This window comes from Dendrobium catenatum, unplaced genomic scaffold (genome assembly GCF_001605985.2).
Source record: "Dendrobium catenatum unplaced genomic scaffold, ASM160598v2 fragScaff_scaffold_938, whole genome shotgun sequence".
Taxonomy (NCBI): domain Eukaryota; kingdom Viridiplantae; phylum Streptophyta; class Magnoliopsida; order Asparagales; family Orchidaceae; genus Dendrobium; species Dendrobium catenatum.
In genome coordinates, this window is record NW_021319400.1 from 9,276 (window position 1) to 25,294 (window position 16,019).

The window sequence follows — 16,019 nt, forward strand, 5'->3', positions numbered from 1 at the left end:
GAAATGGAGAAAGGGAGGCAGACGTTGTGGAGGGCAGCCGGTTGATAAGGTAAGTTGCAGTGGCAACGGTTTCTGGCCAGAATTGTGGAGGAACATTTGAGTCGTGTAGAAGAGCCCTGGTGACATCGAGAATGTGGCGATGCTTCCTTTCAGCGAGGCCGTTTTGTTCTGGAGTGTGGGGACAGCTGATGCGATGTCGTATGCCACGGTTTTGAAGAAAATTAGTGAATTCGGTCCCGGTATACTCGCCTCCACCGTCGGATTGCAAAGCTTTGAGGTTAGTAGAAAATTGCGTTTGAATCATATTGCATAAGATTTGAAATTTAGAAAATGTTTCACTTTTAGTACGCAAAAAATAAATCCAAGTGAATCTAGTATAGTCGTCAGTAAAAAGAACATAGTAGCGAAAACCCATCGTAGAAGGTGTCGGCGACGGTCCCCATACGTCCGAATGTATGATTTCGAACGGTGAGGATGTGGCCGAAGTATGTGGGCTAAAAGAAAGTTTGTGGCTCTTGGCCACGTTACAAGAAGTACAAAGAAAATGTGAGGTAGTAGGCGTCGGTGCTGGCAGAGCTTGAGCCATGCGATTGAGAAGTTGCCGGTGTGGATGTCCAAGACGCGCATGCCACAGATAGGAGGGAGCCACGGTGGTATGCATAGCTTGTGGTGGTGCGTCGGCATCGGTGTGAATGTAGTAGAGACCGTTATGAAGTCGGCCACGTAGAAGCGGTCGAAGATCCTGGGAATCCTTAATTTCAAAGCCGTTAGAGTCAAAAGTTATGGAAATGGAATTGTCACGGGTTAGTTTAGAAACCGAAATCAGATTGTGAGTCAGAGAGGGAACGTGCAAGATATTACGTAAATGTAGCTTACGAGGAGTATCGGGAAGCGGAAGAAGGCCCTGCCCGGTGTTCTGAATGGAAGCAGAGGAACCATTTGCTACCGAAACAGCCGATGAGCCATGGTAGGCGGTCGGTTGCTGGATGTTGTTGTTGTCAGGAGTGAGGTGTTCCGATGCACCGGTATCAAGAATCCAGTCTTGGGTTGGGTAGGAAGCGGTGTTGGTAAGCATAGCACGGGGTGTGGTGGCTGTTGTAGGAGCGTATTTGAAGTTGCAGCGGTGCCAACAGTTAAGAGCAATGTGACCATTCTTACCACAGATTTGGCAAGTGAGGCGTTGCGAACTCGAGTTGTTGACGGAAGCCGGAGAGGGATTGGGTGCAGATGGTGGGTACTGGTTGTTCTTGAAGTTCTTGGGCGGGCGACGGTTTGTCCGACCGCGTTGTTGGTTGTGTGAAGTCGCGTAGAGAGCGGACGGATCGGTAGAGGTATTGTTGTGATGTTCTTGATTGATGTAGATTTCTTCGCTGCAGAGTAGCGAATATAGCGAATCTAGATCGGATGGAGTCTGAGAATTCCGGATGAAGGTTTTGAAGGGGTTGTAAGAAGCAGGTAGACCATTAAGAGTGTAGAGCATGATGTCTTCGGGATCGACTTTGGAGCCGGAAGCGGCAATGCTGTCGACGAGAGTCTTGACTTGCGTGAGGTATTGTTGCATGGATGAATTCTTCATTTGTAGATTGTGAAGTTCGTTCTTGAGTTGTAGAACTCGAGAACGACAAGTCGATTGAAGCCTGCGTTCAAGAATCGACCAAACTTCGAAGGCGGAGGTGGCGGTGATGACATATGGCAGGATGGAGGGGGAGATGGTCGAGAAAAGGGCCGAAATCAGCGTGCTGTCAACTAGTTTCCAGGCGGCGTGCGCTGCGGGTTGATCGGCCGGTGGGGAAGGATTGTCTCCGGTGAGATAGCTCAGGTAGCCTGTAGCCGTGAACTGCTGGAGAATTTGGGTTCTCCATATGGGGTAATTTTCGGTAGTGAGAGGATGAGGAAGCAAATTCTTGATGTTGGTGACAAGAAATTTCAGGGATGCCGGAATTTTTATTGGATGAAATATTTGATTAGTGATTCAAAACAATAGTGACAATGTATAATAATGAAAGGAATAAGAAACCCTTCAAGTGGCCCAAATATGCCATTCTTTATGCTATTGGGAATGAGGATAAGTTCTTGAAGTTATGACATGATGCAAATTTCATATATTTTCCAATGAACTAGAATAAAGTTCATTGTATAGTATTTGCGATCATATTATTTGCAAATGTAATGAAGATGTATGTTTGTGACCTTTATGATACAAAAATGGATTGGGTTCAAATCATTCAAGTTGATATTGGATTAGGTTCGGGTTTATCTTTTTGACATGTTCATTAAATGAGTCAGATTCGAGTTGACTGAATTTGAGACTAGTCAATTTTAAGTCAGATTTAAAACTTTTTGAAACTCCAAATTTTATTGATCAAAGCCTTGAAAAGATTGAATATAAAATCAGATAAATATGTAAACAAGCTTTAACTATTTTATAAGTTTCAATAATATTGTATTTGAATTTTATTTAATGCTTATTAGATACTTGTTTGAGTAAATAAATGAATAAATGTATTTTGATAAAATAAATTCAAATATATCCAAAATAAATAAATACAGCTTAGATATTTCTTTATGCGACACGTGAATTTCCCAAAGAAAATATTCTCCTATACTTTCCAGCTACGACTGTCGACATCTCTACTCTCCAGCAAGTTGAGACTTTGAGACCCTCTCTCACTCTCTATTCTCCTTCTCCACCTCTTAGAGTACTCCGCTTTCCTTTTCCTTTCCCGGGGAAAGGGGAGGCGAGGGTTCTACAAGCTCCAAATATCCCGATCGAGCGAGGAAGGAAGGGCTTAGAGGATGTCGACGCCGGCGAGGAAGCGCCTGATGAGGGACTTCAGGAGACTGCAGCAAGATCCGCCCGCTGGGATCAGCGGCGCCCCGCATGACAGCAACATCATGCTTTGGAACGCAGTAATCTTTGGGTATTCTACTCTTGATTCTTTCGGCTCTTTTATTAAGGATTGATTTCACAGTTCTGATCTTGGGTCGTCTTTGCTTTTCGCTTGAATTTGCAGACCTGATGACACCCCATGGGATGGAGGTGAGAGGATTTGTTTTTGTTTGAGCTGGCATAAATGTCTGGTTTTGCGTAAGGCCACCAAAGTATCTGCTGTTAGTTGTTTGGACCACTGGACATTTATTGCGCATACTAGAAAGGAATCCTATTTGTCACTCAGCATAAAAACGTTGAAGTGGCTTTTATTGTGATCATGAAATACATCTCATTCACATATAACTCATATTACATAAGTCATAAAATATTTTGTTTCCTTGTTATGTGTTTTTTTTATATGTTTGTCTCTTTTTATTCTTAACAAATTATGTTATTTGTTTACAAAAGATCTAAATATCAAGTTTCTTAACAAATCTATATGAGTCAAAATTATAGTCTTAAATGCAAATATGAAGAGTTTGATATGTTTTCTATATTAGAAGTCATAGTTGTTATGTTTTAGTAGTACTTTACTCAGACTAGTAATGAGCTTTATAAATTTAATATAACCCTTTTTAAAAAGATATTAAAAGATTTTATTAGTTTCACTATATTTTGAGTGGATGCTATTCTTTTAAAAATTTTTAATGAAATATTTTGTTATTTTTCTAATTTTTAAATCTAAAAATACGAGAAGACATTATTTCTAGATAAAGAATACCAAGAGTAGTTGAAATGTGCTTGTGTGCCTTTTTAAGGTGGAAGATGAGCAGTCATCTAGTAAGGGGATCATTTAAAAAAAAAAAAAACTATAAAATTTTGAAACATAAGAGAGAAGCCCATTTCAAAATAGTGCTCTCTTGCTGTTTTTTGGAGTTAAGGAAACTTCTTCTCTAATTGCGTCTTTGTAATGTGCATATAGTTATTTAAAATTTTATACAACTTTGAATGACATTGCTTTATTTTATGTCATACCAATTTCTTGAGGAATTAGGTGTTCACCTGGACAAAAATTACTAGCTTGAAAACAAAGTTTCTTTAATGCTTAGTGCTGTGCAGTGGTTCATATCTCCCGAACAATAGAAAATTGGTTAAATATGATATCATGTTAGGGATGTTTGAGGATTTCTGGTCTTGTAATCCCATTGTTGTTTCACTATTATGGAAGACAAGAAATGTTATTTTTTGGTTTGTTAAAGCCTGTTGAACAATCTGTTTCCTTGTGTGTAATGACTGCTGGATTGTTGTTTAGAGTGAAATATTCCCATTCTTTCCCTTTCCATGTTTGTTTCATGAGGTTCCTTTCACTGCGTCGTTGTAGTTGCTAAATAAGTTATGGAAGTTAAACTCTTAAATTGAAAACTTAACCAGGCTTGTAATTAGAATTATCCTTCAAGATCTCGCCAAATTTAGTGATTATAAACTGGAAATTGAACCATTACTTTACAAGTATTATTCTACTTTGGTTCGGTAGTGGTAATGATACTTTGTTTATGAGACTGTTGATTACAATGTGAACTAAGGAGGCAGAATACTGATGTGATGAAGTTACACGATGACTTATTGAATAGGGATCAATGTTCTTATCAACCAATGCTTTATATACTTAGATACTGTCTTTATAACCATCTTTGTTTTGTTTATTAGGCACGTTTAAGCTAACACTACAGTTTATAGAGGACTATCCAAACAAGCCTCCCACTGTCCGTTTCGTCTCACGAATGTTTCACCCAAACAGTAAGTAGCGGATTCAGATTTCAGTTACAAGTTTGTTTTATTTGAGTTAATTGCCTTTTATTTTTTATCTAGTAATGGCTATGTTCATTCTACTAAATTAGTAGCACTCGAAATGCAAGATCATGAGCTTATTTTGGCTCGCTGAGCTCCTTCAGAATTATAGTTATACCAGAATTTATATGTCTAGAGTTACTATATTTTTGGATTTAAGTGGTTCGTTAGAGTATGCTATAAAATATGTTCAGTAGTTGACAACAGATGGCTTTGTAACAGTTTATGCAGATGGAAGCATATGCTTGGATATTTTACAGAATCAATGGAGTCCAATTTATGATGTTGCTGCTATACTGACTTCCATTCAGGTATGATTTTTATATTTCATTTGCAATTCCAAAAAGGCTGAGATGTTTATGGCTTATTTTTTTGTTTATTATAGAAATTAGAAGAAGTAGGCCAACTCAAATATGAAATAGGAGTAAGAGATGTATTTAAAAACTTTTATAGGCTCATCCATCTGTTTTTTTCTCATAAGGAAGCACTCCATGTCTTGTGGGGTTTACTTGAAGCTTCAATGAATTGCTCTAGAGATCCTAATTTGAACTTTTACTTTCCTTTACTTTCTCGTTAGCTCAGAGGTTTTAAGCCATTGAATTGTTACTTGACCAAACATCTCACTACCTTGAACTCCTAACTTCTTTTACTCTTTATTCGTGGTTTTATACCTTGTCTCACTGTTCTAACTCGCATCTTTTATTTGTCATTTACCTCTATCTCCAGTACTTCTGTGGTTCACTTCCTTGAACTTATGTATTTATAAATGGAGATTGTTTAGACACAACACAACAAATGTGCATGCATAACACTTTTTTTTTTTTTTCTGATGGTCATATTTTTAATTTGAATTTGACTCTTTTTATGCTAAAACATGATTACATTCCCTTAACTCTTAGTTCTCCATTCATACGTCATATCTGACTACCATTTTAGAGTAGTAATTCTTCATTTGTTTTTCCAATTAACATTCTAAGAAGGTTCTTGAGTTTGTGAAATAAATATGCTGGAAGTTGCTTGGTCAATATTTTTCACAACTTGATTTTGGGACTTCTGATGAGCAAGCTCTAATGCTTTTTTCTTTACATGCTCCTGAATAAAACAATATCGGATTTCAAGGCGCTTGCTATATTCTTGGCTGTGTTATAGCAAATGCATTCAAATTAACACATCTTAGGAAAAGAGTTGCTGGAAAAATATTTATCTGATTTTGAATGCACTATAAGTTGCTGGTATAGAATAGATTAATTGAGGATGAATTTATCACATATCCTCATTAGTGCATATCTTTTTATGTTAAGATATATTATAAGTCATAACCATGTTCCTCAGGGATTGGACATGCTAAAGATTATTTATTGAACTTTCTAAAATGTCATTTAATTTAATAGAATAATTGTATTAGGTAGATCATTTTGAAATTCATTTCATTAATTTTGGTAGTCTTATAATTGACTATCAATCTAGCGTCAACCCTCACCTCTTACCATCCTTGAGTAGGACTAACAATGGCAATTTTAGGTGAATTTTTTTTTCATTAATCATTTTACCTTTTCTTCTGTTATTTGAAAAAAGAGAGGGAAGCAACATATCCTAATATCTCTCTTTCTAATTTATCATGTTATGTGGATATACACTAATCTGTGTGTGTGTGTGTGATGTATTATCGTAGGGAAACATACATTAATCTCTCTCTTTTCTCTTTTTAATGTATTAGGGATGCATACACCAATCTCTCTCTAATTTTTCTAATCATGGGCACTAACAGCTAAACAACCTCTTTTTTTAATCTTGGAAGTGGCTGGAGAGAAATGGTGTATCGATTTTGCATGAAACAATTTGATAGGAAATACTTGAATATTTCAAGTAAACCCTAACAAGATTGAAGAAAACAACAAGAAATCTTCACAAATCTAACGGAAAAAAATAGAAAAATAATAGTTTTTTTATGGTGGAAATCAAATAACGAAAGCAAATTAGCAAGATACAATCGATCCTCAATTCTAGAGGAGGATCTTTCTCTCCCAATCCCTAGATGAATCTAGGGCCCAAGACACCAAGACAAGAACTTCGGAAATTAGCCACCAAAACAAAATCATCACCCTAACCCTAAATGACTCATACTATTTAATACAATAATTCCCCAAATCAATTCTTAATTCAAATTTCTCTCCCATGCCTAGCCGCCCCACTCTTTCTTTTATTGGCTCTTAGTGGGGCCCATTTGATTGGGCAGTAATAGCAAGAAAGGAGGCGGCATTAGTCCGCCTCCTGTAAACGAGAGCCGACCCCTGGGCCGGCTGGGCCGGTTCAGGGTGAACCAGCCTAACAATACTGCCCTCCCAAAGAAGCACCTTGTCCTCAAGGTGAAATGTGGGAAACTGATGCTTCACCCTCTCATAAGGCTCCCATGTCACCTCATAATATGGAAGATCCTTCCACTTGATCAACACTTCTTTTACCCCCCTCTTCCATTCGCACCCCTTGTAACTCAAAGGATTCCAACATCACATCTAAGTCCTCTGTTAATGTCACGGGTAGTTCAGAACTGGCTGAATGCTCCCCAATCGCCCTCCTTAGTTGTAAGACATGGAAAATAGGATGTATGGTTGCTGTGGATGGCAATTTCAGTTTATATGCTATTTTTCCAATCTTCTCTAATACTTCAACTGGCCCAAAATACCTTGGTGCAAGATTCTCGTTTCTCCTTTTGGCGATGGTTTTCTGCCTATAAGGTCGGAGCTTTAAGAACATCATTTTCCCTATCTCAAATTGAATGTCCTTCCGATGTCCATCAACCTATTTCTTCATAATTTGTTGGGCCCTAAGTAGATGCCTCTTCAGTTCTTCCAGTACTCGGTCTCGCTCCTCAAGATACTCTACTGACGAAACTGGTGTACTCTTATGCCCAAAATGCACTAGATGAGGAGGGTCCCTTCCATGCAACACTTTGAATTGAGTCATCTAAGAAGCATAATGATAAGAGGTATTGTACTAATACTCAGCCCATGCTAGCCACTTGGCCCATAACTTGGGTGTCTTCGACACAAAGCATCTTAGGCAAGTTTCCATGCTCATGTTGACCACTTCTGTTTGGCCATCTATCTGTGAGTGGTAGGTAGTGCTCCTCTTCAATACCATCCCCTATAATCTAAACAACTCCCTCCAGAAATGATTGAGGGACACCTTATCCTTGTCGGATACTATAGCCTCTGATACTCCATGCAGTCTGACCACATCTCTGATGAAAGCTGATGCCACTGTACTGCGGTGTATGGACGTCGTAAGGGAATGAAATGAGTATAATTGCTCAATCGGTCCACCACCACCAGGATCACTGTGAACCCTTCTGATCAAGGTAGCCCATTTATGAAATCCATAGATACATCCTCTTATACCCGATCTGGTAAAGCTAATGGTTGTAGTAATCCTCCTGAAGGCATGTCCATGTACTTGTTCCTCTGACAGATCCCACATTTGGCTACCATCCCCTCCTTATTCTTATCCATCCCCTTCTAGTATAGCTATGAAGCTAGTCTATTGTATGTCTTATACTCCCCTGAGTGACCCCTCAACAACACTCCCATGGAACTCCTAAGCAAGTGTGGAATGTGGAGATGTCCTAGGCATCACAAACCTTCCCTGGTACAAAAGTCTCTCCCCTTCCAAAGAATACACCAGGTGGCTACTCCCATCCTTTATTAAATTAGCCCTAATATTTCCCAACTCCTCATCCCAGGCACTCTCCTCCTTGATGGCCTCCCAATCTAACATCAACGGGATTGACACTGTTGTCGCATGCGACTCCCCCATACATCTGGACAAGGCATCTGCCGCCTTGTTCTTCACTCCTGGCCTGTATTAGATTTCAAAATCATACCCTAGCAATTTGGATAGCCACCTTTGATGCTCCTCTGTCATCATATGCTGCTCCAACATGTACTTCAGGCTTCGCTGGTCCATTCAGATAATAAAATGCCTACCTAATGAGTAGGGCCGCCATTTCTGGATGGCTAATACAATAACCATCAACTCTCGCTCTTAAACTGATTTCAGCATTGCTCTACCTGTCAACACCTGACTGAAATAGGCAATAGGTCGACGATTCTGCATGAGCACTGCTCCCAATTCATATCATGAAGCATCTGTCTCCACCGTGAAGACCTGAGTGAAGCCTGGTAGTACTAAGACTGATACAGTAGTCATAGCCTACTTCAAGCTCTCAAAGGCTGTTGTGGCTGCCACCCTTCATAAGAAACCATTCTTTTCAGCTGCTTTGTTAGTGGTCATGCTATAATGTTGTACCCCTTAACGAACCTCCTACAGTATCCTGATAGTCATAGGAGGATCCACTAAGGAGTGAGGGTGGGCACTCCTTGGTGGGCAAATGCCCACCCTCAAAAAAATTTTTTTTTAAATAATTTGAGGGGAAAATTTGAAATATTTTGGGTATTTTGCCTCCCCCCCCCTCAAAAATATTTTTTGCCCTAATTTTATCAATCATAAACATCTTTGTCCATCCCAAAAAAAAAATTTTTTTTGCCCACCCTAAAAAAAAAAAGCTAGATCTGCCCCTGTTGATAGTCCTAAGAATCCTCTCAGCTCCTTCAGATTCTTAGGCACTAGCCATCTCAACATAGCTTCAATTTTTTATTGATTTGCTTCCACCCTCTCTTTAGACACAATATGGCCCAAATACTCGACACTGGCATGGGCAAAACATCATTTGGATCAACAGCTATACTTAGAGGGGTATGTCTCCTCCCTCCACCAATCTAACTCCCTTTAGTTTGTGCAGCTCCACCAGAAAGCCCTCCCCCACTTCTTGTATACTCCTCACCATGGTTTTAAGAGATATCATGGTTTTGGATAGCCCTGCATCTCCCTTTATCACTACCTTTCTCCCATCCACCAACTCCATCGTGAGTGCTCTCCAGTTAACCTTGGTGTCCCCCAAGGTCTTCAACCACTTCATACCCAAGATGACATCAGTACTTCCTAACTCCAGTGGAAGAAAATCCCTCACCTGAATCCCTTAGATGGTCAACCCCTCTCATCTACAAATCCCCTGGCCTTTCTCCAGCTTCCTTGTACCCATCATCACCCCATACTATCTTGTATCCATCAATTTCACTCCCAATTGGTCCACAATCTGAGTGGAAATGAAATTGTGGGAAACCTCACTGTCGATCTGTATCAGCACCTTCATGGCAACCTCACTGTCGATCAGTACCAACACCTTTCTGTCCTCTATCTCCCTTTTCACCTAAATGGTATGATTCTTAGTGAATCCTACCACAAAGTTCAATAAAACCTCTGCCAGATACAAATGCAGCTTCTCCTCCATCTCTCCCTCTACCTTACCCTTCCTCCCTCCTCAGTTTCCTTGTCGTCACATATGGTGAGAACCTAAAGAGTTCGGTCCTTACACCTATGCCATGGAGTATACTTCTCATCACACCTGAAACATAACCCCTTCGCCCTCTTTTCCTGCATCTCCTTCTCCGTTGACCTCTTGAAATTTCCCCCACTTCGTCCTCGTACTGGCTTCTCCCTGGTGGTCTCACAAAATCCTCCTAATGTTGGACCCTTGGATGCTAAAAGAGTGGTCTTCATCCTATAAGAGCCTCCTGAATTGTTGCTCCTTGCTCTCTCTTATTTTCCACCAATTGTGCCAAGTCCATGACCTCTCCCAAGTCACAAGGCCTCATGACCTTCACCGCAGCTTTGATCTCTGATTTGAGCCCCTTCATGAAGTTCTCATCCAATGCCTCTCCCAAGTCACAAGGCCTCATGACCTTCGCCTCATGACCTTCACCTCTTATGTTCATACGCAAACCCCTCTTTTCTTCAAATTCAGCACGCTTTCTTCCATAATCCCCTTCTTTTCTTCCCCAACCAGGACCCCTTGGTTCATGCCCCTCATACCCATGTCTCCCTCCATACCTTTCACCTCTTTCCTCCATGATTTTCACCTCATCGTCCCTCCTACGAAACTCAGAGTTTGTCGTTTTTCCCACCAGTCCTTTTGCCTCCAATGACGCCATCTTAATTTGATTTTCCAATAGCTTCATCCTCATCGCATAAAGATCGGAAACTGTCTTCCACGGATGAAACCTTGCCTTCTACGGATGAAATTTTGTCATCCACCATTGCTTTGATTTGGCTCATCTCTCCTTCAAGGCATTCCTCCAATGCATCTACCTTCTTGACCGCCATCCGAAATTTTTGTAGGTTTGAAAATTTTGGATTTTGATAAAAAAACAACTAAAAATTCTTCCTTTCAGCTGAAAAATCATTGCTGATATTTCAGAAATCAGCCCACAATTGATCCCAAAATCTGCTATGATACCAATTTGATAGGAAATACTTGAATATTTCAATTAAACTTGTAACAAGATTGATGAAAACAACGAAAAATCTTCACAAATCTAACAGAAAAAACAGTAGTTTTTTATGGTGGCAATCAAATAACGAAAGCAAATAAGCAAGATACAATCGATCCCCATTTCAAGAGCAGGATCGTTCTCTCCCAATCCTTAGATGAATTTAGAGCTCAAGACACCAAGACAAGAACTCTTGAAATCAGCCACCAAAACAAAAGCATCGCCCTAACCCTAAACAACTCCTATTATTTAATACCAATGTTTAAAATTGCGTATTCGGGTATTGAGGCGTTTTTCATTCGTGAGGCGAGGCGTAAACCTCAAAATCAAAAGATTGCATAAACATAAAATGATAAATTTTTTATATACTAATTAGTGAATATTATAAAACATAGCGTTAGGCGTAAGCCTCATGCCAGTGAGGCAAGGCGGGCCTCAACCAAGTTGAGGCGCAAGTCCGCCTCCTGTAAACTAGAGCTGGCCCCTGGGCTGGCTGGGCCGATTCAGGCTGAATTGGCCTAACACAATTCTCAGTAGAATGATCTTTTTATTAGGTTTAAAAGGTGCATAAAAATTTTAAATTTAAGAATCTCCTAGTAAATTTTTGAAAGTACCCAATAATTATATTGACAAAAGTTGAGGACCTAAATATAGTCTTCCCTAACTTATCGTGGAATTAGTAGAAATAAGAGCACTAAAAGTTTGGTATTACAAAACCATTGATTTTTTTTTTCCTTCATTTATTATGTTTGTTATATTCCACAAGGAAACATGTGTATAAATAAATTGCAAGGAATTTATTAGTATGTTTATTTGGAGTTATAGCTAGTGCCTAATACCTTCCAAAGGTGGGTGGAACCTTGATGGCGCGATCCATTAAGATGAATTTGATCAGTCTTCATATCCTTAATTTGATAACCACCAACATTAAATGAAATGGAACTGGAATTTCCTTTAGTGAGATGTTAAATAGAGAGTAGATTGTATGAGTGTTTGGGACATGGAAAATATGAGAGAGAAGCATACTAGTAGATTGCCTGATGCATATGTGGGAAGGGATTGGGCATTTCTTATGATGAGTTATGATACATGGTAGAGCTTAGGTTGCTAGAGTTGTGTGCAGTTTGATCAAGGTGGGCGGTGTTACGAATATTGAGGTACCAATCAGGAGGGGCTGGCTGGCTGGCTTGCAGAGTGAGCTTGAGTGGAACCTGTATGAGTGATATCACATCTATGCTGACAATTGGCAGTAAAATGGCTATGCTTAATGTAGATTTGGAAAATGAGTAGTATAGTGTTGGACTTGTTCACACAGTAATGGGGAGACAAGGTGTTGGATGTGGAAGGGTGAAATTCATGACCACAATGAGGCTTACACTATGTTTAATTACTAACGAAAGCTAAAATAATTGTCAACAACTCAGAAATCATCTGTACTATCATTACTAAGGGGATTTTTATTTGAGTCATTGTCATAACAAATTGGTCTCTTCCCTACCTCATCACGTAGGGTCCAATACCTCTCCATCTATCTCTTCTTCATTTTTTTCAGTCACCTTCAGCTTTAATAAATGTTTGTCATCAACATAAAGATAATACTCCAAAATTTAAAGAGGAAATGGTGATGGCGTGCAACTTTTTAGTGATCCCCTGTGACAGCTACGACAGTGGTGGCTACGGTGAAGGCGGTGGGCTGGAGGTCGAGACAATTGAGAGGAAGTTTCTGCGGCTTGGGGGTGTAAGAAGACATGATTTTTTTGGTGCTTTTGTATAGGATTTAGGTAAGTTTTAAATTAAAAAAAAAACATAAATATATTGAGGCGTACGCCTCATACTAGCGAGGTGAGGCGTGTCTCACGGTGGACCTTATCCAAGATGAGGCGTAAGCCTCATAAAAAAAGCTCGAGGAGAGGTGTTTTTTATTGGAATTGTGCTGAGGCGGGTCTTATATTGCGCAATTTTAAACAATGATGTTGAACATCAAGAACTTGAACTAGAAGGTTATAGGAGTGTTCATCTTTTTTAGAAGGGAGTTGGTGGTTTCATACTCACGAGTAAGGTTGGAGAGGGATATTTCAAATTTATCCATGTTTTGTTGATAGAATAGTCACGGGAAAGGAAGGGAAAAATGTAGGAAGAGGAGTGTCCTTGGGATTATGCCCTTATACCATATAAGGAAACTATAACATCTACATAAAAAAATAAGGTTAGGTATTATATGGAATTTATAAAGAGGATATAATATCAGATTCAATAACATTACTGAGCTAAGAGTAGTAAGCTCTATAACTTATAGTGGAATATTAAAAGCAGGAGCCATTTTTTTAATTATTATTATTATGTTAAGACAAAGATTATATGAGGAGGTTATAATCTAAGGGGTGAGATTGAACGAATGCAAGTAGTGTTGTCTTATGTTTAAGAGGTGATTAATAGTTCTTTAGTGATTAAAACAACCCCAAATCAAATAGGGAACTCAACAAGCAATCTTATACATCACCAAAACACCTAACCTAAATCAAAATAAAGCATTAATCCTAAACCAATTGTCACCCTTATTGTACTCAATCTTTCCTCAAATCTATTCCTTCTCTCTCTAGTGTGAAATCAATGGTAAGCCTCAGTCTATCCATTGCGCACACATAGTAAGTAGTTCATTTATTTCATTTAAAAGAATGGAATTACCCAAAAAGTTTCACTCAACCTAATTATGTCAAATATGATCAAATTCTAGGTTGATCTAATAAAAATCACGCCACTCTATGGACCAAACCAACCCAATTGGACCAACTTGATTGACCTACTAGGCCAACCCAACCTACCTAACTTGATCAATTAGAACTAGTCGACCCAACCTGAGCACAATTTAGCTTTTCTTTTACATTACTATAAAAATTTGTGTATTACTTTCATCTATCATAAGGCATGCAAACCTCCTCCTTTCTAAGATAATATATCTAAGTTGATTAAAAAAAATTCCCTAAGATGAATTTATACTTCATGAGAATGTAAGGTATGTTCCTTCTATCGATATTGATGTAGATAGAGTCATCCTTTTCCTTAGCTCTTCTTCCTTGTCACTTCATGTCCATTCGTTTTACCTTTCTGGATGGATTTCCCATATGCACCAACAATGTCTAGCTCTTTAATCAGAAATATTTTAATTCTTCAATAGTTGATGGAGCATTGGTGAGTGGCCTTTGACACTATTATTTTTTCTTCACAACTTTTTTTTGTAATTTACAATTTCATTGTTGACTAAGTATGTTTGCTCTACATTTCCAGTCTCTTCTCTGTGACCCAAATCCAAACTCTCCTGCAAACTCCGAGGCCGCTCGCTTGTTCAGCGAGAGCAAGCGCGAATACAACCGGCGAGTGCGAGACATTGTAGAGCAGAGCTGGACGGCTGACTGAAAGGAAGGAAAGCCAGATATCACCTTTCCTGGGTAGTGTTCTGCTTCTTAACATAATTATGCCATACTTGCAGATCTGTTTTGGCATTTACCTTCTCAATTGTTTAATCTTGATTGCTCTTTGACTGCTTATATGTGTTGTGCGTGGAAGCCCTGTTATATTAAGCAATACTTGTTGGTTTATTGTTGAATAAGCTACTGCTGTAAGACCATTATGTGCAGATGGTGATTATGTACAGATGTGCAGCAATGTAATAGTTGTCTGCTAGTTTTATGTGCAAACCAATTTTGTTTGGATAGGTAGGTGCAAACACAAAAGTTTCCAATCCCAAACAAAAAGTTGATTCCAAGTACTAATTACAGACCTGATCTAAGTAGAAATTTGCCTTCAAAGTGGAAGAATGTTAAAAACTTTTACATAATGAATAATATTAAAGGATATGGAGTGGATTGGTTGAAAAAATGTAGCAGGAAGGTAATCTAGAGCTAGGATTAATTATTCTGTGCGGACGCCGAATGTCGTCTGGAGATCAACCAGAATGCGCCACATCAGCCCTTCGTTCGGTACCGCGGCTTGGTACTGTTGACGTGGTACATTCTGGTTGGTCTCCGGACAACATTCTGCATCCGGTCTCCGCACAGAATAATTTCTCCTAGACTAGAGTGATAGTTAGTTCCTTGGAAGAGTCAAAATGGGATCATAGTTTTGACATGTGCATTGAGAAATCATTGATATAGCAAGTCCAATCTGAGAAAAGATTACTATAGTATAATTATAATGATAGTTTAATAATATCATCATAATGAAATGAACTACAACCAAATGTAAATCAGGCAAAATATTACAAATAATTTTTATGTTGTGTCAACCCAATGAGAATTTGCTAACATTGTAATAACAAAGAGGTCCAATTAACAAGCTCTGAGGTTTCCTCTTAGGATTGTTTTAATATTTATAATAAGAGTAATATTTAATATAATATATAAATTTATAATAACATAAATTTATATTATTCTTATAATATATATTATAATAAAGTTACGATATATTAATTTGCTATCAATAAATATATTCCAATCAGTCCAAATTCGTAGCTCAACCAAGCTCAAATTCACATTCTACCTAATGCAATTTTTTTAGTTCACATCATAAGGGAGTTTGAGGTAATTGTCTTTATTTCTTTATGTAGTGTGAAATACATATTTTTTATAACAAAATATATTATTTGAGATGATATTCATATATTACGATGTAATTAATCTTCATATTTAATAATTTTAAAAGAATTTAAAAAATTAAAATACTTATGTTAAAATTTAATTAAAACAAAATTAGATTTTTATAGAACCGGCTAATTTTTCCTAACTTGGATTGGTTTAACGGTTTACTGGTTGAATCACAAGTTTTTGTTGGTTTAGTTTGATTTGATGCGAAGCCAATTTTTAAGTTGGATCATATCAGACATCTAATCAGTTTGCAGTTGAATTGGTTAGTCCAAT

General features: G+C 38.4%; 1 protein-coding gene across 2 annotated transcripts; it reads left to right on the forward strand.

Annotated features, from left to right (window-relative positions):
• Positions 1-2,619: 2,619 nt before the first annotated feature.
• Positions 2,620-14,787, forward strand: LOC110102487 (ubiquitin-conjugating enzyme E2 2-like). Of its 2 annotated transcripts, XM_020830872.2 has the most exons (5): positions 2,634-2,921; positions 3,015-3,040; positions 4,580-4,669; positions 4,943-5,031; positions 14,392-14,701. In XM_020830872.2, exons 1-5 carry the CDS (start codon positions 2,797-2,799, stop codon positions 14,518-14,520), a joined length of 459 nt encoding a protein of 152 aa, XP_020686531.1. In that variant the 5' UTR covers positions 2,634-2,796; the 3' UTR covers positions 14,521-14,701. The 2 variants fall into 2 exon arrangements, with proteins under 2 accessions (XP_028553288.1, XP_020686531.1); XM_028697455.1 differs by lacking the exon at positions 4,580-4,669 and having other exon boundaries at positions 2,620-2,921; positions 14,392-14,787.
• The last annotated feature ends 1,232 nt before the right edge of the window (positions 14,788-16,019 follow it).